The following is a 21346-nucleotide window of genomic DNA, read 5'->3' as shown; positions in this document are numbered from 1 at the left end:
TTCAAGGAACATGGGCTTCACACATTTTCTCATGTTGTTTCATCATGTTAGAAACATGACACATAAAGCTTTGTATATACCACGTTCTTTTGCTTTCTCACAAGACTGCCAGAAGGAAACTGAAGGTGATCATCATTATACCCATTGACCAATATGAAATCATATGGACTCTAAGCAGAAATTCGTATGTTGCCTGGATCATGTTTTATGAGGAATTATTTCATTACAGGTACATAAAAAATTATGTAGGATAAAAGCCTTTTTGCAGGTTAATGTTAGAACTGCTGGTAGGGAAAGTGGTTAGTCTTTGTAACATGACATGTAGTCAAATGTTTTTCCACATTTTATGACAGATTCTTGTAGATTACATTCTAGGGAATACTTTATTTCTTTTTTAAAGAAAGGAAGAGTAAGTGGGGAAGTTGAAAACAAAGGTGCCAACACTTTCTACTCTGATTGATACTCAATGGTATGTACTTGCTGCTGGTAGATCTATGAAGGATGCAAGATGCTCAGACTTGAGTATAGGGTATTAATCTGGCCACAGGAAATTAAAAACTTAAAACAAAAGCACATTCAGATTTATTGAGGCATTTCAAGAACCAGTTCTATAAACTAAGCAGGAATAATTTTTGGCAACAGCTAATGAAAAGGTGATGGGGGTTTTTTTTATTACTTTAGCTTTAAGAAAGTTAAGCATGTACAGGAAATTAAGAAGGACCATGAAAAAATTGAATCAGTATGTGTAGACTTTAAGATTTCATGTTATCATGGTGAATAAGGTGGTGGTGACTGATCTGTAGCAATTTTGTCATAAGCTGGAGGAGCATCAGGTACCTGTGGTAAGGAAAATGGGTGTGAAAGATTGAAAAAACCATAGAGGCACAAGAAAATTACATTAAAGATACAGTGAGCTATTTACCTTCATATCAGATATGGTACTACAGCTTAAAATAGCTGAGCTCATTCATTATGTCTTCATATTTTAAGGCTAGTTTTTGCTGATACGTTTTTGATTTTGCATCAGATTATATTAATTTTGTTTGTATCATTCATCCAAAGAGATGATTTTCAGTGTTAAAAGAAAAAAAGGAAAATTTTTTTTACATTGAGAATTCAGACTAATATTGTAGCTTTTCTTTAAGATACTTGATGCAAGTTAACATTGTCTTGTTTGCAGTGTTAACAATTCAGGCAGCTTATTTAAAATTGGTTGTCAATTAGCCTTTTCCCTATTGTTATTGTTCCCTAAAATTGTTAAACACACCCATAACTTGACATACATATATTTATTGATCAAGTTATTTTAACTTTTTTAGAATTATAGGTTTCAATGTTCATCTTTCCATAACGATTAGAGGAGCTAAAACATTAGTTTTATAATGTTCCCTGACAATTCTTGCCAGGGTATAGTATACCAGACACAGTCCATTTGTTGTTTGTCAGAATGGTGGAACATCTGTTAAGGAGATAATTTGTTTATTCAGTATATTTTGGTGTTACATCACTCTAATAGATTCCATAATGATCATACAACTTAAGAATAAAGGTACATGAAAGCAGAGAATTTTTTAAAAGAAGAATTCTTAATAGATTTTAAAAAACCTTTCACAGTAGAAACTGCGCAAAATACTACTTTTTAAGTTAATGTAGAGGCATTGAAGATCCAATCTAGAGAGCACACCCCAAGAAAGAAATCGTCAGCGAGTGACTGTTTACCAAGATTGTCTCACCATGTCTTACTATGTTGTAAGTAAATGAAACCTCAAGTTGCAACTTACCACAGCATTAAAGTTTCTGTACGCCTGCAGAGCCATTTTGCAGTCCAGTATTGTTCCCTCACCTACGACGGTTCGTATTGTGCCCACACTAGAGCTTTTGCTCTGTGACAGATCATAAAGAAATATAGGGAAGATGAAAGGAAGAAGAGAATGTGATGTTGGAGCATATTATGCATCATTCAATATTTGACAACACAGTATGTTTTAGAATCTGGGATTGGGGCCAGACACAGTGCCAGCCAGGCAGAGAGGTAATCTACCTATCACTTTTTGCTGTCTCTGAGAGACATACTCTCTCTCCTGTACTATCCAATTACCAGAAAAATGAGGATCACTTTTTTTTTTTTTAGGTCTGGGACTGCTGCAGGAACTGATACCTTCTCACATACCTGAATGCCTCCACCTTTTTATCTCCCCCATTTCTTTCTTTAATCTCCAACATTTTTCTTTTCCATTTTTCCACCATTTCTTTTGTATACATTCTGTACCAGTTCTTCCCTATCCAAAAAGCCTAACAAAAATGTGCTTTTAAAAACCAGAAGGCAGAAATCTGCAATGAGAAGGAATTAAAAAAGAGATTGTGCTTTTTGCCATGATGTACAAAGCAGGCATGAAAGAATTCTGTTTTGCTTCTTGAAGGTTTTTTTGAGTATTGCCTTCATTTTTGCACCATTTCACTATGAAAGTTCAGGTTTTATTTATTCTGCCAGTTGATACAAGTATTGGATAGATCACTGGAAAGGTAACAGGACAAAGTTATTGAAAACAAGAAGGAAATGGATTTGCTGACTTAGATGAGAGGTATGTTTTTTAATTCCAAATGGTCACATCTTTTTCGAAATATTAGGATAACTAACAGATATTTACTATAAAACATATAATTGGATAAAGCTTTCACTTTAAAGGATTAAAAGTGGCCTCTTTGATAGGAAAGAGCAGAATTTCAAAGATAAAGCTTTGAGACTTCTAACAACAGATGTTATGAGAAGGATTGTACCTTTTTTTAACATTTTTAAGAAGACACGAAGTTTTTTAGAAGTAGTGTTTAGAAAGCAAACCTCAAACCTGTCCTGCTTTTTGCTAAATCTTAAAACTGCAAGCCAACTTTTATACAAATAAATGATGCATCACCCATACATGAACATAATACTTAGTTACTTGTAACAGTTACTTTTCTTCACTGCTTCCTAAATTTAATCATATCTGTCCTTATTTAGGGGTAATTCTTATGAGTAGTGAATATGTTATTTTTATTTAAATGAAAATACACAGAATATATCTTGGTTTTGTGTAACTATTAAATATAATGCTTCCTAGAGATCAGTTTTTCCACTGATGTGTTGTGCAAAGTTCGGCAGCTGGCTTCATCTCCCAGCACTTCTGCTTCCTCTTACCCCTTCACCTGACTTGCAAGTTCTTCAGGGCGAGCTGTGTTTCATACTGTGTGGTTTTACCTGTGTATATGTCAGTGTATATATCGGCTGTGATAATGATGTCCTATTACAGGTTTGATGTTTTCTGCGTTAATGTAATGCAAATACTTATAATATGCTGTCAAAATAATAGCATGTGAGAAAGTGAGCTGCCATGCTTACCCGCAGACTTTTATAGCCACTACGTCTTTTGTAATACCAGCAGCCAAAGATAAGTAAAATTGCCAGCACCAAAATGAAGAGTCCAATACCCAGAGCTCTGTTGGGAAAGCAAAACAAAATAATTAACACCAGAACTAGATGCATTCTTCGGGGAGCAAGAATGATTATGGCAAAAGTTCATATCAGCATCCTTTTATCAGAGGAAGGCATGGAGCAGAATTTACCTCAGAAAATAGACGACGTATCAATAACTTCAGGCAGTCTCTGTAGATTAAGCAGTTAGTTAGCTAAATTCTCTGCCAAGTTCTGAAGTTTTTTAAAAATGAGGAATATATTGCCTCAAAGATAATAATCTACCAGTGACTATTGCTTCTAAAAAAATCCCTGCTTGTAAATCCAGCAAACAGCATTGCAATATTGGCAGAGAATGTGAAATAAATTCAATGCCACACCTGCAGAGACACAGCTTACATTTATTTGTTAAATTTCTCTAGGCAGCAAGTATTGAGAAATGTATCTTAACTGCATCATATTGCAACAACTGCTGGTGACAGAAGGATTTTCTGGATACATAAAACACTACACAACCTCAAAACCCAAGTAAGAAACTCTGAATTATTCATAAGGAGCTCTACAATTCTTTGGTTCTTGTTCCGTGACATACTGGGCACAGTATTGGTGTCACTGGGCCATTTTAGAGGAAGTAGGCTTTGCAGACTGTGCTGTAAGACGTCTGTCCCACTGCTTACCAGTGACTTGGGAGAAGCAGCACAGTTCCACCATCTGTCAGAAAGCAAGCTGACAAAGTAACTGCCAGTTTCCTGGTCACAAAACCCCTTCCTCCTGTGCTAATATCCTCCCTGTTAAGACAACCAGAATTCACTCCCCATTTTTTTGTTCTTTGCCTGTTCAGGAACAGAAGAGTCTAAAAACACTTAAAGGGAAAAGAGGACAGGAAAAAAAAACGACCACATGAGTCAGGATAAACCCTCTCTAACAGACTTTTATATATCTTCTATCCAGTTGCCCTGCAGTAATTGCCACCAGACTTTTCCACTGGGACTGAGGAGTGGGGTATGTGACTTATCAGAGATCTTTTATATCTATTTTCTATCGTTTTCACTGACTTAGCATCTCATGAAGGAGTGTCTCCTTGTGACCTAAGAAGCCTGAAAGACACAAGCAGATTCATGTGGCAGAACAGGCTGTCTTTTTGTCTGAACTGCCTGTCAGCTGTTTGAAGCACGAAGCCCCTCGGAGCCAAAGGGATTTTCTTTTTCACAGGTACCTGTCTCTTGCAAGTTGCTTCTGCCCCTTCAAGACTTTGTGTTGGCTGGAGATCTGTTTAACCCAAGAATAGAGCTCACAGCATTCACGTGCTTCCTAGTGCAGCCATGTTGCAGCTGATCTGCAAAGTTACGAGATGGCTCTACTGGTTTTGTTGCTCTTCCCAGCACAGTTAAAACTCAGAGAGCCTACTTTTCCAAACAACTGCTGCCTTTTCTACATTTTGAGACTGCTTTCTGCTTTTCACGTGCTCTGTAGTTTTAGCCATCCATTAGCATGCCTCCCACACAGGATACATGTCATTTCTGGAGTTGGTGATTTTAACGGTGTGTTTGCCATCTAACTCCTTCCCTACCTATTCAGAAGGTAGTATAGAGAGCATGTATGCAATTTCTTGCAATTCCAGTTAAAGTTGCAGCTGTGGAAGGACTCTGTGTTTATATCTTGAATACTCCTTCTGGTACCAGAAGGAGAGAATCACTTTTTCCTCACATATCTAGAAAAACTGCTTGCAATTGCAGCCACTGGAATTCGTGGCAGTTAGAGGTGAGTGTGCTTAGTTTCAAGTACTGAGACACAACTAGCCAGCTTTTTCTTTCGGAGAACTGAACTGCTTTGGAAGGACTACGAGAAAGCCTTCGCATTTTGTTTGTTCTCTCTGCCCATGGATGAATGTGGAGAAGCAAATATCTTGCAGGTTTGGGGGCCAGTAAACCAGAAGCACGTTCCACATACAGATATCCTAAGCATGTTGGAAATATTTGTCTAAAGTAATAACACATAACCAGTGGGATAGTGTCTCTGGTAATCCAAGACCCAACATATTGTATTGTAAGCCAAAACTAACCCAAGGATTAGCTTGACTTAGTTCTGCTTAAGTGGAGTCTCGCCCAGAAACCATTTACTGAGAGTCGCATTTGTATGGCATTGATGTCTCCATCTGCTTTTTGAGATGCTGTTTTACCATTTATCTGGGGTTTTCACTTACATTATTCTTTAGGGTGAGACAGTGTCCCTTTGAGGTTCTGAAGAGAGGTATGTGGATCTGGAGATAAAACTTAATGTAAAGATCACCTTGCAACAGCCTCAAAAGAAATTTCTAAATAAGCCTCAATAAACCTGGTAATTTGTGATCATATGGTCAAACTCTAGATTCCTGAATTCTGCAATTCTGATTTTTCTTAACTGTTGAGGGCTCTTTATGATTCTGCAATGACAAACATTAGAGCCAACTACAGGATAGCTAAAATGCACTCTACCTATATACAACGGTGACTTTTTCTGTTACTATTTTGTACAATTCTTTCAGGGTAAATTTTTTTTCACCAGCTTAGATGCTAACATAGATTTTGCTTTATGCTTACTCTTCTGCTGCATGATAGCTGTATCCTTCCCCTCTGAAAAAGTTGCCATCTGGGTGGTGGTTTCTTCTGGGCATTTTGTGAGCTTGGTCCTGCTCAAACCTACAGGACAAAAATACAGTGCCTCATTGCAATAAATAATTTGTTATCTTTAAAGCATAACATTATCCACTTTTTTGTTTTAACAGGAGCATTTTAGAGAGGCAGGATAATCTGATATCTTCAGAATCAAGTAAATCCATATAGATATGCAACTGTCCAAATTTAAGGCAAAACTCAAAACCGTAACTATAGTCTACATTTGAATAGCTCCACTTACAGGTATCTGCACCTGCATGCAAGAAAGAAGAATTTGACATGGTCTCTTTAGGTACTACACAATGACAGGCTTCTGAAGTAAAATCTCTAGAAAGAAAGGCAATTTACCTGGACAAGAAAAACTATCCAGAAGAAGAAAAATTAATATTGCATTTACAAGTAGTTGTTTCTTTATTTCTGTTATTCCATGTAAAACCTCAAGGGCCAGGTTTTCAATCAGCGTAAACTCTCAGATCTGTTGATTTTCAAATGGTTATACTAATTTATGTCTGTTGAAAATCTATACATAGATGTGCAGGAAATTTATATTTTTTATCTTAATTTTCAGTCGTAAGGGAATGATCATGCAGCTAAAAGCAGTCTGAACAATTTAAAAATGTAATTGATCAAACATAGTGAAGAAGAAATCCAAAAGTAATCATGTTTCTGTCATTTAAACAGCACAATAACAGATCCTACTTGATAGTATCCAGCTAATCTACCTACCTTACACAGGTAAAGTATAAAACCCGTTGACTTTACTGAAGAGAATTCTAGAGAATTCTAGGAAACAAAACATTCTCAGAGTTCACTTAGAGACAGCCAAGCCTATTCTGAAGCATAATTTTGAAGCAACACAGAAAATTTTGGGTAGAATAAAAAAATATAAATCTTACCTCCTTCAGACCTGTATTCTGTCTGCTAACTGAAAAGCATGTACAGCTTTCTTTTCCTTGACTTGGTCTGGTTTTTTTCTTCTTTGATCTGTTCTCTTATGACTATCACGAGTTTAAATTCCTTTCAGTGCAGCTTCTGAATACATTAATTAGCGTGAAAGAGGCAAGGAGACAACTTCTTGTTTTCTTCATACCCCTTGCATTCTTCCGTCCTAATAAGCAGCTCAAAAATCTGTTACTTCTTCATTTATTACATACCCTCTGAGAAGTGGCTCAACACCATTTTACCTGCTTTATCAGTGCAAGTGCCTAAAGTGGGAAGACAACTTCTAAATTCAAACATGTTTTTATTTAGGGATGATTATTTTGTGACAGAAGGCTGGTTGTTTTCACCTCTGTTTAACTATAGCTTTGCTTATGCACACTGTTTGCACCATTGTAACACTGTGGAAACTAGTATAGTTGGAGAAAAAATCACAGATGGATGCTGTAATACTGTGGTAGAAGTGTCTTAGATGAGGGCAGGTACAGCTTAGTTTTGCACTGGTAAGCAAATGCTGCAACAAAAAAGAGAGTCTGTCCCATGGGCTGTAGAACTAATGAAGCCTGGTTTCCTATGGATTTGTCTGAATTGCCTGTGCTCATGCTGCAGTAATTCCATTTACAACAGCAGGCAAGAAGTGGCAGTCTATGATTAATTCAGAGCTCTGGGTACCGTGATGGGCCAGCTACAAGCATGTTCTGCTTGCCATTTGTCTCAATGAATCATTAATTTGGGTCTCGCAACACTGCCACAGATTTTTTTTTTTTTTTAAGTTTGAAGGAGTCAAACTTAAAACTTCGATGTTTTCACTTAGTTTTGAAGCTGTGAATCTGGCTCTAAATGTGTTTGAAAATGGCTTACAGACTCAAAAGTGAATAGGAAAGAAGAGATAGTGTGAGAGATCAACATCCATTTCCTTAGGAAATCAGATGAAAAGTCTTAACATCAATATTCTTGGCAGACCATTCTTCTGCTTGTGTGTTTTGCCTAATTATGGTAAAAACCTGATCTTTCGTTGGATATTTTTCCATGGTGGTGCCCAGTGACAGGAGCAGAGGCAGTGGGCACACACTGAAACACAGGAGGCTCCAGCTGAACAGCTTTTACTGTGATGGTAACTGAGCCCTGGCACAGGTTGTCCAGAGCAGTTGTGGAGCCTCCCTCCTTGCAGGTATTCAAAAGCCGTCTGGACATGGTCCTGCGCAGCCACTCTAGGTGGCCCTGCTTGACCACAGGGTTATACCAGATGACTTCCAGAGGCCCCTGCCAACCTCAACGATGCTGTGATTAACACCAGAAAAATCTAATTGGTTTTGCTAGACCCACTGAATTTTGAAACAAAACATTTTTTGCAGAGGGAAAAATAAAGGGAGGAAGAAGAATGAACATCAGTGAAGAGCATAAACTTGCTCATTTGGCCAAATGGTTCACTGTTTCTCTTATATTATCCCAGATGAACTCAATGGGAGTTTCAAAGGTGAAAGATGCAGGGAAGGTTTCTATACGTACGCATGCGTGTAACACAGTAAGTGTACACTATCGCAGTCTATCAAGTTCCCATGCAACGTGTCAGACCTTGTGCAGTACTCTGAAAATGTCATAGAGCTCATTATCAAATCATGTGTTCTCCTGAAGAAAAGCTTCACTTCTGGGAGAGGATGATAACTGAAGGGTACTGTTTGTTCTTGTCAGAATCAAAACTGAGACATACAGAAAATCCATGTGATACCAAAACCAGTCTCTGCCCCTTCCTTGCCTTGAGAAGTGTTCAGGGCAAAATGTCAAATGATTGAATATTTCGTGTTTTGAATGAATCTCTTGTTAAGAGTGTAACAAGGAAGGAAGAAAAAGAACAGCTTTGCCATGGATCTGTGGTGCCACCAAGGTATTTAAATGCACAGTGCTGCTATTGAGGAATTGGGTGGATGAGAAGGTGAAACACCATGTCCTGGTTCTGATCGCAGTTTTTTCACAAAATCTTACTTCTCTGAGGTGGTGCTGCTAACTCCATCAGTGTAAAGTCACTGGAATTGACGTATGGGTTCCACAGGTGTTACCTTTTTAAAGATAACATTTCAGGAGAAGAAGGGGTTGGGAGAGAAGGAGTATTTAGCAGAAACCCCAAAGCAACCCAGGCCAGCAATCTGTGGCAAGCCTAGGACACTGATGAATCTTGATGGTAGGTATGAAACAAATGCTTCTAGTGTCACTGAAAATCACATGCTTGACCCTTTAAAAAGGATAGCAGTTGTTTCTGTGCTGTTGACAGTGTGATTCCATCTTTCTAGGACAAAGATGGATTTTTGGGATCCTGAAGATCCTGGGATTTTTATTAATTTTTTATCTCCCTTAATTGATCATCTTTATTTTTCTCTGGCATTTGAGGCTTCCTACTGCGGACAAATAAAACATAAGTACCTTGACACTTGGTTTAGTAAAGGATTTAGTTTTGAGTTTTATGGGAATTTCAGTGGAACCTCTCAAGTATTTCGTGCTAAATCTACGTTATCAGTAGCACAGTACAGTAAGAGTGAATAAGGAGATTATACCCCTTTCAGTGGTCCTGAGGATCCTCATCTCTCCGTGGTTTGGGGATTTACTTTGAAGCGGGTATTATCTGGCTTCCAGGGCTGAACAGTTCCACTGTAGGCCTGATTTGGAGCTTTTTGAAAAGAAGCTATTCCTCAGATTGCTGCTACCTTAACTGCAGGCACCTCCAGGAAGCAACATGTTGTCTTGCAGACTGCCTTGCACAGACACCATTAATGTTTTCATCCTGAAAGCCTGATTCATGAAAGTTCCTCAAGTAATTTCCCAGTGAAACTGTGGTCCTTAGTGTCAGACCCATCTCCCTCTGCTCCATCGTTGAACAATATACAGTAAAGAAGGAGTGGTAGTCGTAATCCTGTAGTAGCTATGCCAAGAAGATGCCACAAATGCAGTGGTGTCTGTGTTCTTGCACCTTGTTTTGCCAAAGGGAAAAGATTGGGCAGCTTTCTGGCAGTGTTTTTCTTTGCTGCTACTATGTCTCTGCTTGACTGGAGGTTCTGAGCCCAGGGTATTGTTCAGATTTGTGGGACTATCTCCATGAGTTGCAGGATGACCAACCATGGGTGAAAACCTTTTGGGTGCAGTCAGGCACTATCAAGGTGAGGCACAGTTATGACTTTTCTTGCATATAATTTCAGGAGGCCATACCTGGATTCAAGAGAATGGTGGTGCTTTCCAAAGCCTCACAGTCCTGTTTCAACCAGGTTTGGGGTGAGAAATTCCTTGCAGGTGAGCTGCAGATTTAGGTCTCTGAGGCCACCTCGGAAACTCTTTGTTTGAAGAAAGCGAATATAGGCAGCACTGACTACATCATTAGCATTGGAACAAAACGGGCCTTTGCAAGTCATCCCTGCAATAATAGTCCAGTGAAATTTAACTTGGAATATTGCTGCTACAGCTGAGGTAAAAGCAGTCCCCAAATTAATACAAACACTTGGTACTTTTTCTGTGCTGTTAAACAGATACATAGTCATCAGCTGACAGAGTGCCCAGGTGACCAGTACTCTTCAATGCATTTAGCAAAAAAACCATAGAAGAACGGTATTTCATTTTTCCCTTCACGGGGTCACAGGATCCTGTTCAGACGGGCAGGGATTTGGGGAGATCTCTGGCCCCAGCCGCTGCACAGAGCAAAGCCCATCTGGGCTCGGAGCAGGCTTCACCCAGTCGGGCATGAAATCCCCAAGTATGGAGATACTGGAGAGAGATGGAGATACATGGAGAGCCGGGCCCCAGCTCCACCGCCGCGTTGTGTTTGTTTCAGCTTGTGCCGCTTCCTCTCGCCCTCCCGCCGCGCGCCGCTGCGAAGACCCGGCTGCATCTCCCGCATCCCGCCGCCAGTGCCGGCGGCGCCGCTGCGCGCGGCCAAAGCCCGCCCGCCTCCGCGCGGAACCGGCGCCGGCGCCGCAGCCCCGCGGCGGCCCTCTGCTGCCCGCCGCCGTGTCGATCGACGGCTTTCCTGTAGCCGGTGCCCCGAAATGGACGCGCAGCTGCGGAGCGGCGGGGAATAACCGCCTCCCTGGCCTGCTGTCTGTGCCCCTGTTCCTGCAGCTCAGGACGCCGCGAGCCTTCTTCACTGCGCATGTCAGGCAGATGTCAGCACACACCAAAAAACAGAAATCGGTGACAGGGCTTGTAGATAAAATACAGTATTTTAACAGAAAGTGAGAGGCGAAAACTGTATCTGTTAAACATCTCTCCCTTCCCTGCCCCCCATCCCCCCAATTCCTCTTCCTCTCATTCTATAAAATGAAGAGTTATTTTAAATGTTGGAACACTGCAGAAGACTGAAGGATAATACTTTCTAGACAGATCTGATTTTTTCAGTTGACAGGATTGAAAAATGTTTTGTCAGAAATTTCAAGGGCTTGCTACAAGGCTTTGCCCACCCAGTTGTGTCCCTTCCAATGTGTGTTCGGCAGTCAAGCCCTCACAGATCACTGATGTATTAGTGGTTCAGCTAATTTCCTGTAAGTTAAATTAAATTTTTAAATAATTGTTATCAGACAAGAAATAATTATTTTAGATGAGTGATTTATGTTAAACTTGGCTTCACAGATGAAGTGTTTCAATGGTAAAAATTTCTGAAGCTCATAACTAAGGTATCTATGACATTTGTAATAGTTTGAAAGCTTTTAAGTTACATGTTTTTTCCTTTACTGTTTCTTTTTAAATGTGATCCAGCTCTTCCTCCCTTCTTTTACATTCTCTATTCCCCCTGACAAAATAAAATGACAAAAAAAGAAGTGATTTGTATACAGACTCTTTTTATTCTCATAAATCGAATATTTGCTCAAAGAGCCTCAGGATAGTTGAAATATGGGACTAAAGACGACCTCAGGAAGTCACCTAGTCCATCCCATTGTTCTGAAGCACAATTGAATATATTTAGATTCTCACGTCTTATCTATTCTCTGATATCTCTATGTTTTCATATTCTCCCTATAGTCTGTTTCTATGCTTAACAGGCTACAATGAATTTTTTTCCCCATTACATAAGTCTGCCTTGTTGCAGATTATATCAATTACTCATTGCCTTAAAAAGAAAAGGAATTAATTGTGTGGTCTTTATCACAACCTATTATGGATTTGAAGGCTGTTCTTATGCTCTGTACAACCTTTTGTCTTCTAAACCAGACTAAATTTATTTCTTACACTTTTTATTTAGGCTGTGTTTTCTTAGCTTTTCTGATTCTTATTCTATTTAATTCTTTGCAAGTTACGTACATAACAGATTCCAGATTCCATACAAATTCCAGCCCTGCTCTGTAGAGTACCTGCAAACCCTTTAGCTCAAAACTATATTCATGTACTCTTGCTTTCACATCCAACTTGTTTATGGAAAATACTGAACACTACGTCCCCAGGCTAAACTTCTGTGAGCTGATGCCTCTTCCTACTTGATAGTGATGGCTGCAATCTGTGTTTGCGGCAAGTGTCTCTATCTGCTGCGTACACGCTTCATATCACGGCCCTGTGGGATCATGTTGAAGACTTGTATAGTCAAAATGCAGCTTCAACATCAAAATAATATGATAATGGTTACTGGTGTGGTTTGCTTGTAAACTAATTACTTTCTTCCTCAGTTTCAAATATTCCTACCCAAAACGTCCATCATTTTATAAATCCTACTAATAGTGAGTTTGGAGAAAGCTTTCGTATGTCCTGAAATGATGTGAGATGTCCAATGCAGTCACACTACTACATCACGTTCTCGATACCTTCTGTTTTGAAGTTTCAGGAGATGGAGGGAAGGGTAGGGTAATGTTGACTTTTCTGGTTTAATATTAGTCTGGCTTCGTCTTTCTTTTCTCTGTTGGAGTTGATCTAAAGTAACTAAAAATCCAGCTGATAGGACAAGAGTGGCTCCTGCCATGTAGAAGCCTGCTCTGTAATCTCCAGCCATGTCCACAATCAGACCTGGAGAGAAACAAATGACAGCAATATGATTGATAGAAAACAGGCTAATGATGTGAATTAGCTCTGCAGTGTGAACATACCCTCTCGCAAAGGGACTATGCTTGCTACATAACTGTCTTGCAGCTTTTTACATCATGAGTACATGGAACATCACCCCGTTATACTGTTTTCAAATTGGAAACACAGTTCATGTCTCATGTACTTTGCATATGTGATTTTCTAGTAAAACAATAGTATATTGTATACAAACTATATAGTTTGAAGCACTTTCCAACCTAAACTATGGCAGACAATGAAGAAAAAATCCCAAATCATGCAGCTTTGTACCTGAGTAGCCCCAGGTTCTGTGGTGTAGCTGTCATCAGTTGCTGTAATTTGGACCATAACTGTACAGCACGAGAGAGTTTATAGAAGGAAAAGGAGAGGCCTCTGCTGGAGACACATTTGGAAAGGTTGTCTGCAGTGTTATGGGCCTTCCTGTTCATCATTTTACAACGGGTCACAGAAGTTAACAGAAAGACCCTGTTTTGTAGGTAGCTTTAAGCCAACCAAAATACCTAATGCCATTGCATACCGTACTGAAAAAACAGTAGTATAGTAGTGGTACTGCAGCAGTATATGCTTCGTGGGTATGATGGCAGGTTCATTTGTGGGCTGATGAAGGCTGCTCGCTTGGTCTCCCGTTGGAAAGTTTGTCCACATTTAGTGTACTCCCTAGACCTCATTCCAATCTAAAACAGTCCTGTTTGTTAGGCAAAGAAACTCTGAATACAAATCTTTTAGATTTTACTCTTAACGTAGGAGAGGAGAGCTTGAGAAGCATTTAGGTTTTCCTCCTCTTCCACACCTTCTTTTTCACTGACTATACATACACAAAGGGGTCGTACTGATCCCCAAGTAATCAGTACTAGTGACCAGCCACCCTATAAATGTCTTGTTATTGTTATATTTTATTCAGATCTTCCCAACATATGTTTGATACTGTTCTGTCTCAAATTCTCTATAAATCTTCCTGGTTCCTATATTTCCAAAAGTGTATTAAAATGTTCCAATATTCAGTGTGACCCATTTGCAACCTATTAGTGGTGTCATTACCACAAAACTGTCACTGTAGTGCATGAGCAGTGGTCTTTAGATGAGGTCTCAGATCTGCATTTTACAAGTCACATTGGTCATTTTTCTGCCATATCGCTTTGTAAAGTCCCTACAGCTTGCAGCTTGTTTGTCTTGCATTTTTCCAAGATGACCTTGTCTTGTTGCCAGACCACAAATACATGTCCTGTCTCATTGTCTGCTCTCTCGTTCCAATGTTTTTCTGAGCTGCCTCCCCCATTTATTGTATTTGTTAGTTCAAATGCTGCCTGAAAACAGCATGCATCTCTCTGAATATTTCCTTGAGGTTCACATGGCCTAATGTTTCAAGCTGTTCAATTTGACCTTCTGTAGAAACCCTCCCAACAATACCAGCATTTATGCAACATCACTAATCCCACATTTCAGTTTCTCCTCTGAAAGTATGGATCTGCCGCTTTTCCCAAAGGTACACTTTCATAGCAAGACAGTGGGAGTCCATCAAGTGGGATTTTGTGGTATTCAGAAAGAAGGAACATCACCATGCAAACCCTGCCATTCTTCCCTGCTTTCATATTGAACAGGTATCTCTAAAAACACAGAGAAGAGAGGGAGCAAGATATTCTGGAGAGGAATTAAACTGACTCTTTGCTTTTACATACTTCTTGGTCCAGTTACCCCTGAGTTAAAAAACAGGGAAATTTGTGTCCAGATCCAGATTTTTTCATTTTGGGTTACCATTCCCCTTTCTTCTTGTAAACTGTATTTGGCAGAGCATCATCTTAACTTACCAGCAAGAGGAGGCCCCACAAACCCTCCAGTGCTTCGAATGAGCATGAAAAGCCCTAGCGCACTGTCAAAATCTGGCATGCCTACAACATCTGCTAGCACTGTAATGTGAACAGCAACTGTTGTACCAAAGAAGAATCCATAGAAGCCAGTGAATATTGCCAAGGACAGGTAATTGTTAGCCAGTGGCAGTAGCATCAGGGAAGTACTGATCAGTGTAATTGTCATTGTCAGCAAATGAACAGTTTTGGTAACGTGGAGATTGGCATACCAGCCACATAGCAGTCTGCCTGCAAAGTCCACCACGGCCAAAATGGATAGGAGGGATGCAGTCCATGATTCATCTATTCCCAGGCTGTAGCTAAGTGGAACTAAAAATAATGGAGGAACAAAAAAACTCATGGCAGCTAATATGCCAAAAATGGCATAAAGTACAAACTCCGGTTGCCTCACAAGCATCCAGTTGAAGGTCTTGTGTATGACGGGAGACTTATCTTCTTTGTCTATCCTAGATGCACCATTGCCAGGTGGTGTCTCAGTTTCAGAATGGCCAGCCTCAATGAGGCAGCTGCTTGCAAGGGGTCGCATCAGTACTCCACAGACACAAATGTTGAGTTGGATGCCACCTATGATCAGGAGGGCGCCTTTCCATCCATATTGACTAATCAACCACTGGAAAAATGGCCCAAACGTGAATGCAAAGGCACATTCTCCAGCACTGGCAATTGCATTGGCCAAAGCTCTTTTCTTGGAGAAATAATGGCTAACAATGCTAATGGCTGGTGTCCATGAAAAGGAAATCCCAAGTCCTGAAAAACACCAATACAAATAGAACCAGTCAGACACCACTGAGGTATTTTATGAAGGTGGAAAATAGAGTAGTCAGTGCACCTACATTTTTAAAGGTAAAAACTGGTGAAGGAAAAACATTTTTGTTCCTAGCAGAAGCATGAGCTCTGTGCGCAGTAGTTGAGCTGTACACAGCTGTACTATGTGTAAGAGCATGTTTATGGCATATATTCTGTAAGAATAAGTTGTATGTTCAAGCAAAAAAGCAGGAGTATGAAGTATACACTATTATAATCTCACTGGGGAAAAAAAAAAGTTCGTTTGACAATTTTGGCACCGGGTGAGAAATCACATGCCCGGATGGTTGGAACTAGACAGATCTCAGAGTGTCCATGCTGTCCTAATTAAGGCTGGTACTAGATCAGATCACCAAGTTAAGCTGAGCTGTGTTCAAGATAGAAAGTGAGGGAGGACGTGAAGGAAGCTGGTGTATTACCTCTATTTGCTCTTCATTTTCTTGCCCAATTGCTTTGAGCAGGCTTCAAACCTGCTCTAACTTACAGTGATTTTAATGGTTCCCTAGAAACTATTTTGCAGCCCGGGACAGCCAAAGGGCTCAAATTCCAGACATTTTCTCAGGCATCCAGCATGGAACTGGGAATGGTTTACTTCATTCCCTGCCTGCTTCACTTCCTGTTCCAGGAAAATCTGCTTTCAGGCCTGTTTTCACCTGGAGTAAAGCAAAGGATTGGAATCAACTGAAAGCCTGGGCCTGTGTTCAAAACATAAGATTATTTGATAGAAAGTACGAAATTTGGGATCTCTATGTCCTTGTACTTCAGCACCCTTTAGGATGTTTAAACCCTCACAGAGCTCTTGGCTCTGAGTAAAAAATAAAACACTTTTAATTTTCTGGTTGCATATAATTTGCAGGTGAAAATTACTAGCATCCAATTACTCACCTTCTTTGTCATTGCAGCTTGCTAGCACAAATTCTTGCTTCCAGAGTGGGACATGAGGGAAATTACCTTTAAAAAGGATTGGTGGTTCTAGTTGCTCATAAAATCAAAATAGAAATCAGATTTTAAAACTACCATTAACACCCTCAAATACAGGCTCTGAGTTCCTGGTGAAAGAAATCCATAAAGCCATAAAGACATACCCTGTAGGAAGCCAGTCGTTGCATACATCCAGACCATGCTGAGTCCAAGAAATCCCAGTGCCATTCCTGAAAAAGCCAGGAGTCCTCCAGTGATCACAACTGCCCGATGGGTGTACCGTACACATAGTGAGCTGGCAACAGGAGCTGCACCAGCAGCAAAATAGGAGAAAAATAAATACATTAGGAACGTTAAGCTGGTCGACAGGACCGAACAACCAAATAAAGCATTATATTATTTACAATATAATACCCTTATAATATTTGTCTCAAACAGCCTGAATTCTGCTGGATGGGGCAGGTCAATCGAGATTTAACAATTGGATCCTTACTGGTAGGGAAATGTCTGTCCCTGCAGCACAGATTTTAAAATGTATTCAAAATATGTGGACTTTTTTAAAGGGAAAGAACATTTCAGTGCCTTCCTTGCAGAAGAGTTTTACTGAGTTTCATGTAAGGATAAAACTAGCAACATGACAGAAATTCATGTAGCCTTTTAGCAGAAAGAGAAAGCCCAGCCATAAAATCTGTAGGTTAATCTATAAAAATTCTATTATTGAGCATGTATTATTGATACGGCTGGCATGAAAACTTTCTGGAGAAAACGAATGTTTTTCTTCTAGAGCTTTGCAAAATCATTTGTTAATGGAATTGCAAATGTTTTATGAAGGACCAAAAAATTGAGGTTTATTTTTAGGTAATATTTTTCCAGGATATTTGCAGTTCATTTCTTAAATGTTTATTTTAGTAGTACAGTTTCTCTCAGCAGACTGCAGCAACTCTTCAACACATGAGGGCAAAGGTGCACCAGGTAGAACTGACTTGGTGCAACAACTCCAAAAACCAAAGCACTGGTCTCTAGTCCCTGTCTGGAAGCACCTGAAATGTTAGGGATATTTTTAGGATTAAATTAAGGATCAGTTATACTGCCTGGCTGTTTTTCAGCATCGTTTGATCAGCATCACAGAGTTAAGATCAAGGCCACACCTATCATGGAAAGGTACTCCCTGTTCTGTGGGGATAGTCTCAAAGCCCAAGTATAGGGTTCTTTTAAGATAACCACGGCCACTAGAGGGTTCCCAAGGAACATCAGTTCTCGGAGGGGTTTCCTTGTGCAGCAGGGAGTCGGCTCCCTAAAATTTCTTGATAGTCTGGAAACTGAAGTTCAGGGATAAAATAAAATTTGGTTAACGAGGACCATGCTTGTAAACTGAAAAAAGTAGTGAGGCAATGAAAAGAGGGAAATCAGCAAGGGAGGGTTTATACTAGTTTGTAAGGGCAGGTTGTTGTATGTTCACCTGTGTTAAGTAAGGTAAGAATGAAGAGCATCTTCATTCTAGGTAGGTAGAATGGCGCAAAATAAACCTGGCAGAAAACTATTAATGGCTGAAAAATCTGCAGGATGTAGACTGCCTGACAGCAGGTAGCTTGCAGAAGTTATACAAACCCCCAAACCGCAAAATGCTGTCTCATCAGCATTTACAGCAAAAATACAATGATTTGATAAGCATGTAAGAATGATACTGGAATTCAGTCATGGTCTGATGTAGTGGAAGGGATGAGACAGGATAAAGCATATACAGTTGGAGAATCATACATGTATGATGAACAAAAGAAGAGAAAAGTAGACTCGGGATAACAAGAGAGGTCCATGGAAGAGCTTAAAGACAAGAGAAAGATCTGCCAAAAGGCAATTTTTTTAACAGAGAATGAGAAGAAATAGGCTGGAATTGAATGTGGGGTAGCAGGAGCAAAAAGAAGCTAACACAGAACTGGAAATGGTGAAGATATCTAGGATCCAGAGTCTGAAAGGATAAAGGGCAATACACACAAAACTTACAAACAAGAGAAAGGGATGATAATCACAGTGCAAAGAGAAAGGTGATGGGAGATGTACATCAATACCAAGAGAAGGTTTATATGTGTGATGGGGAGAATCCTTGCTGTGGTAAATTGAACAGCCTGTTGCAGGTGCAAACCCCAAAAGTAGAAGTACGTGCTCTCCTTCCACACAAGGCACAGAGCTGCTGTTGAAAGGATCCAAATGGGAAAAATTAATAATTCACTGATTGTCCTTCATACTGAGCCAAATGACACTGAAGGTTTCCCAGAGGAACATGTTAAGAAAGACTAAGCCAGGCCAGGAAAGATGCTCAAATAACTGGAGGCTCAGATGATCTTCAGCAGAAACTCTTCTCGTTCCTATAAATGAAGCAAAGGCAGGAGAAGATAAGGAAAAACACCTAGTGACCTGAGACATTATGAACTGCTATACAGAAGGGTTTTGGAATGTTTGGCCATCAAGCTGTATTCACTGAAAAAGGATTATTTTCATAAGATTTCAAAGGATGACAAAAAATTTCTAATGAAAATTACAGATGCCGCCTTTGAAGTAGGCCAGCCTCACACCTGGCTAGGCAAAAATACAGTTTTGCTACTTTATACTTGATGTTATTATTTAATATGCTCTATCATTGATACATTCCTATATAATGTAAATATATATTAAAAAAAAACCACAAAAGCAAACAAAACTAATACAGGATGTTGAGTTCTTTTATTCTCCTATGTTGGCTTTTTTGTCTCTTATGAAGTTTATATACTTGAATGACAAAATAATATTACAATACGTCAGTGATAAGTCTAATTTGTAAACCAAATTGATAGATTCCTATTTTTTCATTTCCGTAGTCTGTGAAGTAGGTGAAAAAGCAGGTTTTTCATTGATTTTTCATTTAATTATTTCTGTCAGAATGAAACAAGCTCTAATACTGCAAATCAAGCAGCAAGGTCAGCAGTTTATAGAACAGATAAAATCTTTTCAACACATGACTATCTTTTTACTTTGACTTTGAATTACTGTTTTGTTCTTCTGAATACATTTTTCAAAGAAAGATCAGTTGCTCATGATCTTTGGAAGTACTGCAATTACAAGCAATAATACTGATAGGTGTGGACTGAGTAGGTTGTATATAATTATATACTGTCTATGCAATGAAGCGTCTTCACAAACAAAATTATGATAGCATTTATTATGTTAGGATACTTACCTGTTGCAACTGTATATTCTATATGAGAACATGTAGAGAGGACTTCACAAAATCTGTACAGTTCCTGCCTGCACATGCTTAGAATCCTCACCGTAATGGGGAAGGATCATCCAGTTTACAAGGGCACAAAGGACTCTGTAAACAACTAAATTAAGAGTCAAATGCTGAATGTCTGATATCTTTCCCCCCGTCATTTGGTGAGATGTGGTATTTGACCTATAGCGCATTGCCTTCGCTAGTTCGCTCTCTCTTCCCTTACACTGCTTGCGTGGTCTTGTTGCCCTTACGCTCTATGAGTGAACTGAATTTTTTTTAACTTGGTGAGTCTTCTGTTAGATCAATGACTTGTAATCATTCTAAGAGGTAAAAAGGAGAGGCAGAACTGCCAATACATGGAAGGAAGGGGGATCTTGTTGAAGATAAAAAGGAGAAGTGGGTGGAAAGCAGGACTGAGAGTCACCATTTCAGTAGCAGATGGCTCATCTGCTAGGCCAGGGTCACAGTTGTTATGTGTTAAATTGCTTTGAAAAAGTGACAGTCACTATGAGATCAGTGAACTTGCACAAACTGGTTTAGGAGCTTGATCCAACAAGCTCTGCAGTTCTTAGGATTATCTCCAATGTGTTTGATTCAGAGCGTATAGGAAAACGGAATCATGAGTCTAGGTACATGAAGTTCTTTAAGACAACCAGATTCCTTTGTATATACAGACTCCTCATTAACCCATTCCATGTCTGAGGCATGGATATATTTCTATGAGAAGAAGAAAATGCCAATTTTCTGTAGAGACAGAAGAAAGAAGTATTGCCCTTACTTGTTTTCATTTTGTGGATTTTTTTAAGGAAGCTCTTCAAAATTTCTTGAGTAATTAAGCCATTGAAATAAAGTGCTAGAGGAGCCCTTTTACCTACCTCCTAAATGAAAGATGGCAATAGTTACTGATGTGATCCAGGAAGTGGTGCTTGCAAGTTCATCAAAGTGCTGCTGGATTTCAACAAAGAACAGACCAAAAGTCTTGAGGACAGCGGCAGTGAGACCCATCACCATGAAGGCTGACACTACCACAACCCATCCATAGCCACCATCTGGTGGATTGCTGTCTTTGGCCTGCATATTTTCTAGTTCTCTGATCTTCTCTCAGGTTTTTTGTTGGGGTGGTAGTGATGATAGTGATGATTTTTAACAGATCTGCAAATTAGTAGAAGGCCCAGTGTTAAAGAAATTAATTAAAAGATTCTAGGAATGGCTTACACAGGTAATTACCAAGTGAAAATACAATATGCATTTCAGTGGTTTGAGTGAAAATATTACCTGGGAAACATATGCCCCAGGAGACAGAAGGCAGAGTAGAAAATAAAACACAAAAAGTAGAAAAATTAAGAATAGAAAAATATTCAGGTAAGGAGGGCAGAAATAAGAAGCATGCAGATATGAAAACAGGAGAGAAGATGATGGGAAAAGAGATGATGCAGACACT

At 39.5% G+C, this 21346-nt stretch overlaps 2 protein-coding genes across 2 annotated transcripts; both read right to left on the bottom strand.

Moving 5' to 3' along the window:
- Positions 1–768: 768 nt before the first annotated feature.
- Positions 769–6101, bottom strand: MLANA (melan-A; the record flags this gene model as incomplete). The annotated part of the gene is made up of 4 exons (XM_082012998.1): positions 769–837; positions 1782–1883; positions 3377–3473; positions 6028–6101. The coding sequence occupies 4 exons, from the start codon at positions 6099–6101 to the stop codon at positions 769–771; spliced, it is 342 nt and encodes a 113-aa protein (XP_081869124.1).
- Positions 6102–12784: 6683 nt separating this feature from the next.
- On the bottom strand, positions 12785–20982 carry LOC309415688 (monocarboxylate transporter 13-like; the record flags this gene model as incomplete). The annotated part of the gene is made up of 4 exons (XM_082013291.1): positions 12785–13011; positions 14874–15680; positions 16823–16966; positions 20781–20982. 4 exons carry the CDS (start codon positions 20980–20982, stop codon positions 12785–12787), a joined length of 1380 nt encoding a protein of 459 aa, XP_081869417.1.
- Between the last annotated feature and the right edge of the window lie 364 nt (positions 20983–21346).

The sequence above is a fragment of the Phaethon aethereus genome (assembly GCF_964289735.1).
Source record: "Phaethon aethereus genome assembly, chromosome: Z".
Lineage (NCBI taxonomy): Eukaryota > Metazoa > Chordata > Aves > Phaethontiformes > Phaethontidae > Phaethon > Phaethon aethereus.
Note: the sequence above shows the minus strand (reverse complement) of the source record. Positions and strands in the feature narration are given on the sequence as shown.